Raw genomic sequence first — 15,805 nt, 5'->3', positions numbered from 1 at the left:
AGAGCCACAAAAAAGGAAACATAAAATCGACCAAGGGTATACACATCTTGGCCTGTTCTCACTGGCCAGTGAGTATTTCAGATGGCCTGGGCGAATTCACTCTAGGGGGAGGTAGCAGTTAAGAGCTGGCATCCTCATCTGGGGAAAGGCCCTTTAGTTGTATGAAAGACAAGACAATGTAGTTGTGGGAGCCAACCCTGAGGGCAGAGCCCAGTGGCTCATCCTAGAGCCAGCGGCTGGGGTCCCAGAGACAGGGCTCTGACTGCTGCTTCAGCTTTTGGGATCTTCTCCAAATGTCTGGCTCACTACAGTGACGATGACTCTTAGGAGGACCCTGTGGATGTTTTTACAATTCTAATAGGGATGACTGGGGTTTTAGAAGAAATGTGTATGTATCTACAACTTCCGTGTTTTCTCCTGAAGACAATTATAGCTGGCATACCAGGGCAGAAGGCTCTAGTTTGTTTCTCCACTAATTTGCTGGTCAAGAGAAGTGCTGAAGCTTTATTCCTCAGAAACATTATGATTTGATGAGTGGTCCATGTCTTGGGTCTTCATCAATTCATTCAAACCATTTGTAAACACTGGTGGATGTCTTAGCCCATTCAGTGCTGCTTTAACAAAATACCTGACAGTGGGTAATTTATAAAGAACAAAAATTCATTTGCTCAGAGTTCTGGAGGCTGGGAAGTCCAAGATTAAGGCATGGGCAGGTTTGCTTGTCTAGTGAGGGCTACTCTCTGCTTCCAAGATGGCGCCTTGTGCTTGGGTGCTCTGGAAGGGAGAAAAGCTGCGTGTCCTCATGTGGCAGAAGGTGCCAGGGCACATGAGCTGAATGCTGCCTGGAGCCTCTTTGATAAGAACCTTAATTTCATTCATGAGAAGAGGGGCTCTCATGACCTAATCTCTTCTTAAAGGCCCTACCTCTTAGTACTATCGCACTGGGGACATTTGAATTTTGAAGGTGACATAATAGCAGGGGAGGATCAGATATGGGAAGTAAATGCTTGAAAGTGAAATTGTGCTCATACAGAAGGAACTGAATTAAAATGAAATTTTGTTCTTTCCTAGAATGGCTCGTTCAGTCTCTGACCTCAGCCATAGATCGTATCATGATGTTCCAGGTTTTTCCTCTCAGCCTTAGGAGCCTTGGAGATTTCCTAATTGAGCTAGTTGAGGTGCAGGCGCAATTTTCTTGTCTGGCTTTTTGACTTCCTGTTGTGGCCCTGGCCCTGCAATACTGATTTACATTTTAGTAATTTTTAGGCTTTAATTTGGCTCTATAAATTCACCTATCAGTTTCTAGAGGGAAAAATATATCTTCATTGAAAAGCAATTTGAGTTAAGCTGTAACTAAGTCCTCACCCATAAAGGAAATGCTAATGGAGAAAGGATTACTTGGTCATAGGACACAATTTGACATATGGTTTTGCCCCTGCGATTTGGGCAAAACAAGGTCTCCTTTTCCACCTTTGTAAAATCACTGTTAACCTTTAGCTTCTTGGGTATGCAGGCTTTCACTCGGTGGGCAGGCTTTCCGACTCTAACGTGCTTTTTAAAGAAAATGAAATCCTGTGAATATGCACACACGTGTTGTCTCTGACCACGTCCTCTTGTTTTGCGTCTCCTCCATCTCAGCAGTGACCTCACCTGGAAGTTCCCTGTGGCCCCAGGGCTTGGCGAACTCACGGAGTGACCGGCTCCAGTACACTAGTCTTATTTTACATAGCATTTTCAGCTTGGATTTTCTGCACCAGTGGGTAGAGCTCATTAGCATGCTTTCCTGCTAAATTTAAAATGTTCCCCGATAACCTGAGAAGGCTTAAAGGGACACCCATAACCTTCCACCTTTTTGGAGGAAGGACATAGCCTTTTTTAGTGGATGAAAATAGCTCTGACTCCACAAATGTCCTGGTATCTCACACACCAGGGTCACAATCCCAGGCTGTCCCGTAGGGCTTGTTTAGGAGCAAAAGGAAACAAACCGTCTAGCCTGGGGACACCACCAACTTGCCGAAGCCAGGGGCCTCTGCTGTTACCCTCCTTCAGCTTTCTCTTGTGACTCGAGCTGTTCAGAGGGGCTCAGTTATAGGGGTCCCTTAACAGGCTTCCAAACTGTGTGAATGGGTGGGTCACAGGAATGGTTCTCAGGCCTGGGCAGCTGGAGTAGCCCTGTCCGCTCAGAGCCACAAGAATGGTACTGAAACGCAACTCTGGAAGAGTCGTCTCTTCTCCAAGGGACTGAGTAAAACCAGAGCTCCTCCACGCACATGTCCAATTATTTTTACAAAGTTTTATTGAAACTTGTACATCAAGGTGACAGTAATTCACTGTTTTGAAAACAGTAACAAAAAAGGGTACCCCCAAACTCAGGTATACCAAGTAAATACTGGAACCCAGGGAGCTCACTCCTCCCTCTCCCACCAGAAGCAAAGGGTGTAACAGGAGCTTCCGCTGACTCACAGGAACCTAGGATAGTGGGCACATCTGTGGCGACTCCTGGGCAACAGCTGCGTGTAAAGGAGTCTGCTTTGGTCCAAAGGACATCTTCCTGACCCAAACTCAGAAGGCTGCTGTCAAGTTCTACATTCCTTTCAGAATCAGCAGCAGCAACTGCTGCCGTCTTGCTTGCTAACTAGGGGCAGAGGTCCTGAGCAAGGTGCCACGGGACCTTGTAAAATCACACTGTGTTGATTTTACAGGGAGGAGGGTAGAGTGCCTCTCAAGTTTTCACGGTTAACACCGTCATCTATTATGACTGAAATAAAAAGCTGGACGACCTGCCAGCTAACTGGTCGGTCCTCAGGATCATCCAGCTGAATGGAGAAATCCGGCAGTGGGTTGAGAGGTCTGTTCTGAGAACAGATTATTGCTGAGCAGAGTTCATATGACTTCCAGTCGTGGTGACTTAAAAAATTGCCTTAAGGCTGCACAGCCAGTCACCTCTGCTTACAGAGTACTTGGTGCACACGACTGTAAGAAACAATTGTAAAATTCATCTAGAAATCAGACGGCTTCTAAGTTCTATAGAAATGGCACCTCCCTGGAGCCGAGAGACAATCTATTGCTGATTTGGAAGGAGAGGCAAGACCAACACTGTACTTAGTTCCACAGCCAGGCCTCAACACGGACAAGTGGCTGTCCTTAAAAACACACAGACGACTGGAAACGATGTGTGGCTTCAGTCCCTGTTTCCCAGAATTTTACTGGCAAAGGAGTTAGCGTTCATTTTTGGCTTAAGAAGAATCGAGAATGTGGGTTTAGAGCTGCACCTGGCCTCGCGCACCGAGGGGCCAGGGCTGCAGATACTCTGCTGCCCCTCCCTCTTTTCTTGGCCTTGATGAATCCCGGAGGCTCAAAGCCATGGGGGTGCGAGGAGGACTGTCACAGACCGAGGTGCTGCAGGAGCTGCGCTGCCTGGACAAACCTTCAAGGAGGACCAGGGCAAGTATGAAATGTCTTCTAAAGAGTGTGAAATGAGCAATGTACAGTCCGCCCCCTCTTGGGAAAGCATGCACGCGTGGGGCCTGGCAGTGCACTGTCTCCTGGGCCACCATCGGCCCCCAGCTCTTCATATGGGCTTGTATAACAAGGTGGTGACGTACTTCTTCTTGTACCGGTGGGTTGCGCTGAGCACCATCACTCCATCCTAAGGAACAAGGTGGAAATGATCAAAGGCTGGATTACGGGGCTCGAGCCTCAGAGTACATGAGAATCATTAAGGGCTTCATAAAACCACAAATTCCCGGGCCATCTTCAGAACCTGAGCCTGAGGGCCTGTGTCAGACCCTGGAAGCTGCCCTTTAAGTCAGTTCCCCCAGGTCATGCCACTGCTGGGGGTCCTCAGAGCACACACTGGGCAACACAGCTCTCACGGGGACAGACATGGCATTACCTTGATAGACAGTGCGTACAGGTGGTTCAGCATGACATGATTGGGCTCAGGGAGCAAAGCTGGATCACACTGTTAGGGAACAAAGGCAGTGGTGAGCATTTGGGATTTGGAAAAAAAGATTCTCCCCTTTATTTCACAGCGCCAGATAGCAAAGGACAGGAGGCGGCGCTCAGGCCGACCTCTCTTCCCAAGTCAGGCAGCGCAAGGGCTTGTCCAAGACGACAGGTGAGATGAAGGTCGTGCCTTCTGACCTGAAGGGAGCTCCCTGCGTGCCTGCTGGAGGCATTTACCCCGGCCTCTTTGAAGTGTGGGCCACGGCCCTGTCCTCTTGTGGAGGGAGGGGCAGGAAGAAAGTGGCTGTCTGTTAAAAGAACTTTCAGAGAACACAGGAAGAGACCGTCTGCACTAAACGCTCCTGAGCAATGGATTCGAAACTTGTATCTGTAAGACTCAGACAATAACCTGAAGAATGAAACGGACACCTGGGCAAGACACCACTACTCTGGAAAAGTTCCCACCGGGCTGGCACTCAGAACTGCCCGCCGCGCCTTCCTGTGTTTTAAGAGAAGACAGAAACTGGGATTTATTTTTTCACTGTATACCCCCAACTTTTATAAACGCAATTCAAATGGAAAAAAGTGTAGAACAACTGCTGTAGGCTTAGGATCCCAGAGACTGGGCCAATCATTGTGTCAACAAATACTGAGCAAGCTCCTGCTGGGAGGCCGTTCGGGGTGGCTGCTGAGAGCACCAACTACCGGCCAGCCTGATGTGAATGCTGGCTCGGCCAGTTACTGTGTGAACTTAAGAGGTGTTTTTTAAAAAAGTAATCAATTTCAAAGATTGACAGATAAAATTGTGTATATTTACCATGTACAATATGTTGTTTTGAAATATGGATATGTTGTGGAATGGCTAAATCAAGCTCATTAACACACGCATAACATGCTTACCATTTTTTTGTGGTGAGAACACTTAAAAGCTACTTTTAGTGCAGTGCTGATGGGCATGTAAATTAGTACAACCATTATGGAAAATGGTATGAAGGTTCCTCACAAATCATAACTAAAATTACCACATGATCTAGCAATCCCACTACAGGGCAGATACTCCAAGGAAATGAAATCAGCATGTCAGAGATATCTGTACTCCCACGTTCACTGCAGCTCTATTCATAATAGCCAAGACGTGGAATCAACGTAGGTGTCCACCAGTGGATGAATGGATAAAGAAATGAGGTACCGAGATACACAATGGAGTACTGCTGAGCCTTAAAGGAATCCTGTCATTTGTGACAGCATGGATAAACCTGGAGGACATTAATAAAAGACAAATCCCATATGATGTCACTTCAGTGGAATCCAAGAAAGTCCAACTCACAGAAGTAGACAGTGGAGTGGTGGTTGCCAGCGCTAGGAGTGGCGGGGCTAGGGAGATGCTGGTCAAAGAACACAACATTTCAGTTAGACAGGAGGAGTAAGTTCAAGAGACCGTCTGTGCAACACGGTGACTATTAATAACCACGTATTACATTCCTGCAAATCTCTAAGAGAGTAGATTGTGTTCTCCCTACTTCTCTGTGCTTGTTTCCCCATCCCTAAAATGGGGGTAATAGCAGCACCTACTTCACATGGTGGTTGTGAGGCTTAAATACATGAAAAGCACTTAAGATTAGTTTGGGGCAAAATAAATGTTAACGCTTTAGTAATGACAACTGTAACCACAGTTTACATTAGAGCTTGGTGCTACCTTGGACAGACGGGTCCTGACATTCTCATATTCGCAGCCCCCTGGGCCACTCTCAGCTCGTCTATTCCCAGCAGCAGTCTCCATCAGAGAAGATGGCTAGTGATGCCTCCCTTTTCTAGAAAAAACAAAACCTTACTAGCTTAGGAGGGCACTGAAAGTCATCTAACCCACCAACCTTTGTAAAGTTAGAGCTAAGGGAAGAAGTGTCGACTAAGCGCTTCTAAGGCAGAAGCTACATGTCCTTGAAACTCTTCACCTGTGGCCTATTTGAGACTGTTGCCAACTCAGTGCTGGAAAGACGGTGGGTCCTGCTTACCACTGGCCTCTTCTGGGCCTCCCTTCTGACCTGAAGGGAGCTCCCTGCATGCCTGCTGGAGGCATCGGTGTGTGTCTCTGGCCAGGCATTTACCCCGGCCTCTTTGAAGTGTGGGCCACGGCCCTGTCCTCTTATGGAGGGAGGGGCAGGATGGCCACCCAGCTGCAGGGGCACTCCCAGCACAGGAAGTGACCTGAGAAAGGCAAGTCCTGTTGGAGTAGGGTAACAAGCACTGAGACCCTGTCCTGGCAGCCCGGCAGGGACCGCTGTAGGGACGCCTGCACGTGTACATGTTCCTTCCTCATCTCGGCACACGTGCCCTCCACTTCAGGGTGGGGTGTTCAGTAGCAGCATGGTCACTTTAAGCGCCTCAGAAACAGTGTCTCTTATGAGGTAGCTTGGGCCAAGCTGAATTCCTGGATTCCTAAGAATTATGGCTGTGCCATACATTCCAGAGCGAGGTGAACTGGGCAGGCAATCCAGGTTAGATGGGACAGAAAACAGAATCACAACAGAATTGGCTGTTCTTCAGGATCCAGGACGACACACACTTCTTTTCTGCAGGTAATGATTTCCCGGAGGAGAAGTGTGTGTTACCTAGATATCCCAAATTTTGATCCAGGAGTACAGATATTTCTAAAAGCAATTTAATGATTAAAACTAGATTCTAAAATGTGGGGGCCAGAGCATGAGTTCCAGTATGTAGCTTACTAAGAAGGGATGGTATTACAATTTGTCGTGAAATTTAAATGGAACAGGGCTCAGGCTGAAGCAGGAGTGAAGGACAAGGAAGAAAAGTGCAGAAAGGCTTTGTAAGACGAGGCGGCGGCGTCCACACTTGGCGTCCACACTCTTGCTATCAGCCCATCCCCACAGCAGAGGTGAACGGCACAGTTCACACAAGGAGGCGACACTGAACTTGCTCACCTGCTGCTTTGCAAAAGGTGGACACAGGAAAGAAAGCAACTGAACATGACCCATGGAGGACGGTCCAGGCAGACGCCCACCTACTTACGGAAATCCCTGTGTCCTTGTTTAGGATGACCTGGAGGAGATGCGGGGGGAGAATGGGTGGCGCCCGAAAGCGCTCTTCGGGTTTGCAGACGTAGGGCTCCTGATGGTAGGGTCCCGGCGGGGAGCTGGACAGCTCTGTTGGGAGATGGTAACAGGACATTTACTTGGAAAATCAGGCATTCTAGCAGCAGCCTTATTTATGTTGTCATCATCTTGTCTTCCTTTTCTCTTGTTCCCTCAATGCAGATTTACGTTCTCTTGAAGGATGCACTGGTTCCAAGAGTGCAGAACAGAGAGGAGAAAACCCTTTTGGAATCTGGGTGACTAGCATACAACTCAGTAGTCAACTCAGATGCCCTAGTGGAAGACGTGGCCCAGCCAGTGAGTCTGGGTCAGATCACAAGCAGGCTGTTCTCGATAACGTAATCCCACATGCACGGCAGAATAATACTTCCTTCTCCCTTCAGGCTGGGCTGGCAAAACCACAAAGAAGCTGGAGACTAAGTGAGGATTAAGTGGCTAAGTCCAAGTTATGGACACCGCCAGCCGCAATACAACAGAAGATAAGGCAGTCTGTTTAGACAGAGGCAGTGGAGAAAACAGGTTAAACGAGGCGTATTTCAAAATGGTGGGGGGGGGATTGAAAGCCCAATTTCTGACGGCTCTTTAACTCCATTACACTCGAGTTCCTTCCAAACTCTTGCTTGAGTATCTGGATTATTCAGATACACTGAGAAGCTTCTACAAGAGCAAGATTTCATAATGCTAGCACAGCTGGACAGTGACGTTTGGCCAGCCGGAAGGTACCAAGCCATCATCCAAAGAATGCATGGGATGATTCTGGTCGCCAGATCCTGGGGCTCGTCCAGAGAAAATCTGCTATGCCCCAGCTCTGCCAATTCCCTCAATGTCATTTTTTAGGGGACAAGCCCCCTTTATGTGACCCAACCATATTACAGCAAGAAACTGAGAAAAGCATTAAGTGCAGAAAACTGAGCCATAAGGAGTAAAGAACATTTTGAGGAAGTAAGTGTCGAAACAGAAGTCTGTAGAGAACGCGGAATTAGCTTCTTATCAGTGAGGGCTCCGTTTTCTTTCCCTAGGTGGAAACTTGACTAGAAAGCTTGTAAGTGGCCGAAAATTACATGTACCAGTAAGTTACACATTTTGGAGGACATCTGGGCACACTTCCTCCATTCCCTGATTCCCAACTATCTGTAAAAAACCTACATTATCTCTAAAAGACTAATTAACCAGATAAAAGCACACTGAATTTGATTTCCAAGTCCTGTTCAACAAACTGTCAACCACAGTGAGCCCACTGTGGTCATTCTACCCCTGTGATTTCTGAACTGGTAACAAGAAATCCTGGTGGCAGAACTTCCAGGCCCAACTAGACAATGACGAAGAACTGTCAGCTGAACGGCATCTGTTCTCTTAGTGCACCGGATGTTCTTCTGGGGCATCTTTCCACTGCCTCCCTCAGGGTCCAGGAATTGTTAAGCCCCCGCCTCCAAGAAGGGGAAGTGTGGTTGGCACCAACACCTCAGATCGCAACCCTCCTCCCCCTGAACTGTACGAACCATGTTCCAGCTAGTTTCTTCCCGTGGGGCTTGGAAGGAAAGCCATTTACTAAAACCTCGATGCCTGAAACGCTCTTAGAAGATGGGGAAGTTTTACTGGGTCTGTATTTCTGTACCAAACAGCTTCCCATCAAGGAGACCTGCACTGTGCAGGCTGTTTCCCATGGGGAGCCGCCTCCTCCCTGAAGGGATTCTCACAAGGTACCAATGTACCACACAAGTGACCGCTAAGGTCACTGAGGTGTCCCTTTACCACCGTCAGGCTGAAATGCTTCAGGCACCACAAGTGGGATGAGACACAGGCTTCCCCAGTCCGGGGCTGTCACTGACTCAGTGCGACCCTCCAGGGCCTCTTCAGCCCTGCCCTTGGCGTGAGATCAACCTATGGTTCCATTTCCGCTGTCTGCTTTCTGTAGCCAAGGAGACCTACTGAATACCTGAGAGGACCAGGGAAATGACTTATAGCTTCCTTGCGGCTAAATTTCAACAACTTGACAGTTAGGAATTAAGTTCTGTGGCCTTTAAGGGGGGCCACAAATGCCTATCTGATTGGGCAGCTTCAGCTCAAGAGAGGCAAGAGAAACAAGAGTATTTCTAGACTGTACAGCCCCCACCTGCACGCATGTGGTATAAAATAACTGTGTTCATACCAGACACATCGGAGCACTTTTGGGAATCCACCATTAAAGCATCAAATACTTCAAAGTCAGTTTTCTTCACTTGAATGATGTTGTTAACTGTGCCAAGCTGGCTGGTTACTATGGGCTGGGAAGAGACAGACAGGCAGAAATCATAACGTGGAAGGTCTGCGGAGTTCTTCTTCAGAGGACTTGGAGTTCCTGGCTGGAAGGCCTCATCTCCTGGCTAGCCACCCTGCTCATCTTGGTCAAGTATGCCAACTGTCTGACAGTTACTGCTGCTGTCCAGCTCTGCCACACACAGGAACTTTTACTAGCTCGGCAAAGGGACCTGGCGGCAATCCCTTGGGAAGGTGATTTGTTTGGATTGTGCGGGCGCCCAGAGGACCAGAGGTGGGAGGAAGAGTACCTCGGAAGGGTCGTGGGTCCACTGGCCATCCACAAAGAACTTGTACTGATGCTCTCCTTCCGGCAGATCCAGGATGGCTACAAAGTTATTGTGGCTGCGAGGAAAAAGGAAGCAGAGGAATTCAGTGGGGTGCGCTGCCTCCTGAGCTTACTTGCCAAACCAGCTACAGAACAAAACGTTTCCACATAAAACCAAGAGTTCAGCTGCAGAACAAACATTTTTAGCCCATTTAGACAATTCAGCATAATGATCTCAAACTGGAAAGGCCATAAGGAAGCAGCAGTGTGACACACTTTCCTGAAAACGCACCTTGCTCAAATACCAGGAAACCACAGCCCTAACGTGAAAAGGTCAACAGTCAGGCATTTGTGCTTCTCAAGCTAGAAAGGCTCCTGGATGCCAAGGAAGATAACAACACAAGACAAACAGCAAGCTGCCTCGTTTTACCCTTTGTCACTTTGCCTTGGGCAGGAGAAGGGATCAACTGAATAGGAAGCTCAAATGTTCTCTAAAGAAACTTGCCTAACAACGAAAAACCTCACTCTGGAAGAGCCCTTTCATTGGGTTGTTTTGTCCCGACTTGAACTGACTGGTGACTGCTGGGCTGAGTGGCTCCCTCCTTCTCCAACGGAACCGCTGGAAAGCAGGCAGTGCCCGACAATAGGCCTGACACTTTCTCCCTCATTTTCTCAGCAATACTCACTAAAGGTGTTCTCTCACTGACAACTTAAGACAGAAGTCCATGCTGGGGTTCCTGATAAAATGTCTTACTATAATCCTTGCTAATGATGCCTACATAGTATGTATTTTTTCTTTTTGGAGACAAAGTCTTGCTCTGTTGTCCAGGCTGGAGTGCAGTGCTGCAACCACTGCTCACTACAGTACTGACCTCTCAAACAATCCTCCCATCTCAGCCTCCTGAGTAGCTGGGGCTACAGGTGCATACCACCATGCCCAGCCAATTTTTATTGTTTTTGTAGAAATGGGGGTCTCACTATGTTGCCCAGGCTGGTCTTGAACTCCTAGCCTCAAGCAATCCTCCTGCCTCAGCCTCCAAAAGTGCTGGGATTATAGGCATGAGCCACCATGCCCAGCCAACATGTACTTTTCAAACAAAGTATTACACAGAGTCAAAGTCAGATGAACCCTCAGAGATCATCTGGTCCAATATTCCCTCTTTACAGAAAGGGACGCTGAGGCTCAGGTATTAGGCCATGTCAGCGTGGCCAATGTGGGCTCAAATGTGGGTTTCTAAGATTCCCAGGCCAGTGCCCCCTTACTGCATTAGGAATAGATTTTTGTGTTTCTGTGGAAAAGTCCTGACTGAACAGATAGGTGAGGATCTGAAGTGAAAGATGTCTGTGAAACAGAGTCTCTTTCTTCTGTACTCTAAACCTAGAGACCACTAAGGTTTAACATTTGAACCTTAAGACTTATTAAGCAAAATCATTTTTCCACTAGCCATCCATTTTATACAAACATCCGTTTTCTATTCTCCCACAGAGATGTTTCAGAAAGAAGAGAATTTATGTTAAGATAAATAAGTGAACACTCCCCAGGCAATTACCTTCTGGTGAGGGGAAGTTTACTCCAGTTGTTGAAAGACCCAGATAAGTAAACTTCCCTTCCGCCCCCCGTCCACCGAAACACAGTTGGCCGAGCCTGGGCGGGGGCTTTATCATTCACTTCCAGATCATGCTGCCAGGCCAGGAATTCCTCCTTCTCCGGTGCCTAGAAGCAGAGCAGTTTACTCAGAAAGCCATAAGCGAGCTCCCTACAACAGACGATATTGACAATTTATTCTAAAGAGGCAGCTGTTACCACCTAGGTTCATAGGATTGGAAACTTACTAGTGGTGCCTCAGTTTCCCTGCCTGCAAAACAGAAATATATTTTTTAAGGTTGTGAAGACTGAGACAGTCCATGTAAGTGCTCTGCATAGTGTCCGACACAGTGAGTGCTTACTAATTAGCTTTGTTGTCATTGAAGAGGTTGACATCAAAATTCTAGAAGCTATAAAACCCAGTCGGAAGGGGCAACTATGAATCCAAGACTAGCTTAATAAATGTCATGTTCCTTCCTTAATTAAGCAAGATTTGAAGTACACTCATGTGCATGATGTCTTAGTCAACAATGGACTGTATATATGGTAGTCCCGTAAGATTATACCATATTTTTGTTGTATCTTTTCTATGTTTAGATATACTAAAATACACAAATTCTTAAATATACTTGTGGAATAAGTGTCTACAGTATTCAGTAGAATAACATTCTATACAGGTTTACAGCCCATGAGCAATAGGTTACACCGTATAGACTAGGTGATATGGTTTGGCTCCTCGTCCCCACCCAAATCTCACCTTGAAATGTAATCCCCATAATCCCCACGTGTCAAGGGCAGGGCCAGGTGGAGGTAATCGATCATGGGGGCGGTTTCCCCCATGCTGTTCTCTGACAGTGAGTGAATCTCATGAGATCTGATGGTTTTATAAGCGTCTGGCATTTCCCCTGCTTGCTCTCATTCTCTCTTCTGCTGCCCTGTGAAGAGGTGCCTTTTACCATGATTGTAAGTTTCCTAAGGCCTCCCCAGCTAGGCGAAACTGAGTCAATTAAACTTCTTTTCTTTATAAATTACCCAGTCTCGGGTATGTCTACATAGCAGCCTGAGAATAGACTAGCAGACTAGGTTTGTGTAAGTACACTCTACGATGTTCACACAATGATAAAATCACCTAATGATGTATTTCTCAGAACATGTCCCTGTCACTAAGTGATGTATGACTGTACATGAAAATTTAAGAGGAACAATTCTAGAGCTGTCAACCTGAAAATGGGCAAATTCAGATTTTGAGGATGGGGAAAAACTGCTCACAAAGTTCTGTCTAGGGACTGGGGAATAAAGCAAGACAGAGATTGAACCCTCATTAGGATAAAGGATAACCTCGTGTGGTAAGTTCCGTATAACTGAGGTATTCCAGAATAAGAAACTCATCCAACTCTACCTGGATGACATATGTAGTCATGCACCTTTTCGATTTTCTCCTAGTCAGGAGCCAAAGACTTAAAAAGAGCAGAGGGTTCTGGCTGGAAGACTCTTTAGGGAGTTAAGCAGGCTTCCAGCCCCTTCCTTTCAAATACCTCAGCTTATCCAAATGATGCCTGCATTCGCTGATTTCTAACAAGATCTACATATTAAATAACAGACTGGAATCACTTCACACTAAGAATAACTATACCCAAAATAGCGCACTAGTGTAATTAAAAGAATTCACGACTTTTTTGGTATCTGGGGATTTCAGTAACTTCTAATGAAGTGAGAATGGACGCTGCTTGAAATCATTCCCCATAGATTATGTGTGTGCTCAACATTTGCTGGAGGAGTTTTGGAATAGTAAAAGAACAAATACTTCTTGAAGAAAGTAGTTCTTTCTTTGGTGAAGAAAGACACCAAAGTAGTTTGATTCTTTTGGTGTCTTAAATCGCCTTCTTGGGACCAGGGACCAAAATTACTTCCTGGGGAAAGGACGTCAAGTCATTAGAGAAACATGATTCTAAAGTTCACTTTGCACACAGCTCTTCAAGAATGCAACAAATTCAGAAAGCAAGTTCAAACCACAGGTTGCAGGCCCACATAAAAGCAGGCTTCTTGTAGTTAGGCTCAAAACAGATCCAAAAGAAGGTGTGAGATGTGATCACCTCGCTCAACATGAGGACACACACAGATGGAATGAGTTGCCAGGCAATTAAATGGATGATGATTAACATGAAATTGGATACTAACAGGTATGTTGGGCAGAGGGCAGCTTTATCTTTCCTAAACCTACTTTGTTCCTTGAAACAATTAGTTCCTTTCGGACATAACACATAAATACCATTAAGTGTCCTTGGACTGAACCCTGAGGCTGGAAATATCCACCATATGAAGGTGGTTAACAGGAGTGTGGCTGAAGCAGGAGTCAAATCACCTGAGCTTTTGATGAATTTAAACAGGCTGCAGCAGGAAGAATGTTTGCACTGGCCTACTTAAGCGCGATTAAGTCATATTTAAACAACACTAGAGGGAAGTTCAGTAGCTGCTGGCTGCCTCCTTCCAACAGACCCTCATTACCCACTGACCTCTGTAAGTCGAAAGACTTTTCTATGTACGCTTTAAAAAAAAAAAAAGCAGGGTGAGGCTGGGAGTGGTGGCTCATGCCTGTAATCCCAGCACTTTGAGCGGCCCACGCGGGCGGATCGCTTGAGGTCAGGAGTTCAAGACCAACCTGGGCAACATGGTGAAACCCCACCTCTACCAAAAATACACAAAATTAGCCGGGCATGGTGGCTCACACCTGTAGTCCCAGCTACTCGGGAGGCTGAGGCAGGATGGCTTGAGCCCAGGAGACGAAGGTTGCAGTGCGCCGAGACTGTGGTTCTACCCTCCAGCCTGGGCAAGAGAGCGAGACTCCGTCTCAAAAAAAAAAAAAAAATGATAAAAATAAATAAATAAATAAAAATAACTAGGGCGAATCAAGTGTTGGGAGAACTAAACACCTCTGGCAACCGCCGTCAGCAGTTCCGCTCAACTTTCAGCTTGTGTATGTACCTGGTTTGCCTCCAAAATGGATAATAAACTCCCAAACTAACTTTTACAAAAGCTCCAGTTTGTGTAAAGGTGAGGGAATTTGTCTCAAAGCGGTGAAATTAATTACACCTAAGAGAAAAGCAGAAGCTAGGTTCAATTACTGTTAGCTGACTCTGAATTAATTAAGAATTTGAAACTGTCCCAGAGCTGCTTTCTCCTTAATGATGTTAAACGAAGTGAGTGCCTCCTCCCTCAGGGTGACTTTCTCATATTGGTAATTAGACTTAGGTTCTTGGGCCGCTAAGAGGACTCTTACAGGACCATCTGGCTTTTAAGTGCACCGGGTAATGTACCACCTCCCTCCCCGTTCTGGTGGTTTTCGAAAAGATGTGACGGTAATCTAGTGGAGGGTTTCTCTCCTCAACATTAGTCAAGAGGAATCGGATTCCTGCACACCGCTCGCACCTTGATTTCCTCGGAGTGGAAGAGGTCGGCGTCTTCGGGGCTGTCCATCAGGATCTTGGGCCTGTCCCCGTCCTTGGTGCCCCCCGAGCTGTCCCTCCGGGGCGTCTTATGGCCACCATGCCGCTCCAGCGCGGCGCGCTCACTGCTCGTGTTGCCCATGATGAGGGTCTGCGGGGACACTGGGAAGCCGGACGGAGCCTCACTGCAGGAAAGGGACCCTGTGCAAGGGACTCCCAGAACCGCGGGTCCCAAGGAGCCTGCGGAAGGGAATCGGAGCACCGGGATACCACGCCCCTCGGGCTCCGGCCGGGAGCCGGTTCTAGCCGAGTCAGCAGCGTTGCCGAGTTCTCGCAATCGCGCTTTACCTGCCCAGGCAAGCTGTGGCGAGAACGCAAGGAGCGCGAAAATAAACCGACACTTTCCCAACCGCTCCACCACCCCTCAGCGACTTCCGCTTCCGGCTACTCCTTAAGTCGGCCCGGCCTAGGGCGTGGTGGTGGCTGCGGCCGGCTAAACGCGCGAGGCTATCTAGATTCCATTTCCGCTTCCGGTCTTGAGCGGTGCGGTAACAGGTGCCCCGAGGCTGTCTCTGCAGGCCTCGGAGCGCGCAGTCGCAGTCGGCAGCCTGCCGCTCAGGGCCCGGCCCGGGACGAGGCGCTGCCGAGTGCCGGCAGGGGGCACCCCAGCACGCCGGCAACCTGAGCCGTTCAAGCGCTGGGCTGAATAATGCCATTTAGATATATTTGCCCATTTTTAGTTGATTCTACACTGTACAGCCAGAGGGATCTTTCTAAAATGCAAATCTGATTCAGAAACTCCTCTTCTTAAAGCCCTTTTAGTGCACGTGCTCTCACGCTTTACAGTGCATTAGATTAACCTGGAGCGCTTGTTAAATGCAGCCCGCACTGCAGACCTGCAGAGAATCAAGATTTCTGAAGATTAGAGTCGGGGGTGCAGGCAGTCTTGCAGGTATTTGAGAAAATGGCAGACCATAAGATCTCTGGAAATTTTTTATGTCTAGTAGGTTGGGGGTTGTAAAATGCTGGAGTTATTAGTGTATTTTTATTGAGTGTGCAATCTTTTGATAGGTAATTTTGCAAGATATCTTGTAATCACTTCTGCAACATCCTTTTGCATAAGATGCATTAGCGTTTGTCATTTACTCTGGCCAGT

At 47.4% G+C, this 15,805-nt stretch overlaps 1 protein-coding gene across 2 annotated transcripts; it reads right to left on the bottom strand.

Moving 5' to 3' along the window:
- Nucleotides 1-2,273: 2,273 nt before the first annotated feature.
- On the bottom strand, nt 2,274-15,285 carry PRKAB1 (protein kinase, AMP-activated, beta 1 non-catalytic subunit). 2 transcript variants are annotated; one of them, XM_011964414.1, is made up of 8 exons: nt 14,998-15,179; nt 14,633-14,800; nt 11,172-11,335; nt 9,605-9,698; nt 9,208-9,322; nt 6,976-7,109; nt 3,896-3,964; nt 2,274-3,649 (listed from the first exon to the last, which is right to left on the bottom strand). In XM_011964414.1, the coding sequence occupies exons 2-8, from the start codon at nt 14,789-14,791 to the stop codon at nt 3,572-3,574; spliced, it is 813 nt and encodes a 270-aa protein (XP_011819804.1). In that variant the 5' UTR covers nt 14,792-14,800; nt 14,998-15,179; the 3' UTR covers nt 2,274-3,571. The 2 variants fall into 2 exon arrangements, with proteins under 2 accessions (XP_011819804.1, XP_011819803.1); XM_011964413.1 differs by having other exon boundaries at nt 14,633-15,285.
- Nucleotides 15,286-15,805: the final 520 nt, after the last annotated feature.

This window comes from Mandrillus leucophaeus, unplaced genomic scaffold (genome assembly GCF_000951045.1).
Source record: "Mandrillus leucophaeus isolate KB7577 unplaced genomic scaffold, Mleu.le_1.0 Scaffold7, whole genome shotgun sequence".
Lineage (NCBI taxonomy): Eukaryota > Metazoa > Chordata > Mammalia > Primates > Cercopithecidae > Mandrillus > Mandrillus leucophaeus.
Note: the sequence above shows the minus strand (reverse complement) of the source record. Positions and strands in the feature narration are given on the sequence as shown.

Excerpts from the sequence above, each read along its gene's own strand:
- PRKAB1 (XM_011964413.1), bottom strand. The coding sequence starts at position 14,791 with ATGGGCAACACGAGCAGTGAGCGCGCCGCGCTGGAGCGGCATGGTGGC. Across the intron at positions 9,323-9,604 it reads GGACCCACGACCCTTCCGAG|CCCATAGTAACCAGCCAGCT; the intron begins GTACTCTTCCTC and ends GTCTCTTCCCAG. Across the intron at positions 3,965-6,975 it reads ACAAGGACACAGGGATTTCC|TGTGATCCAGCTTTGCTCCC; the intron begins GTAAGTAGGTGG and ends GTTCCCTAACAG.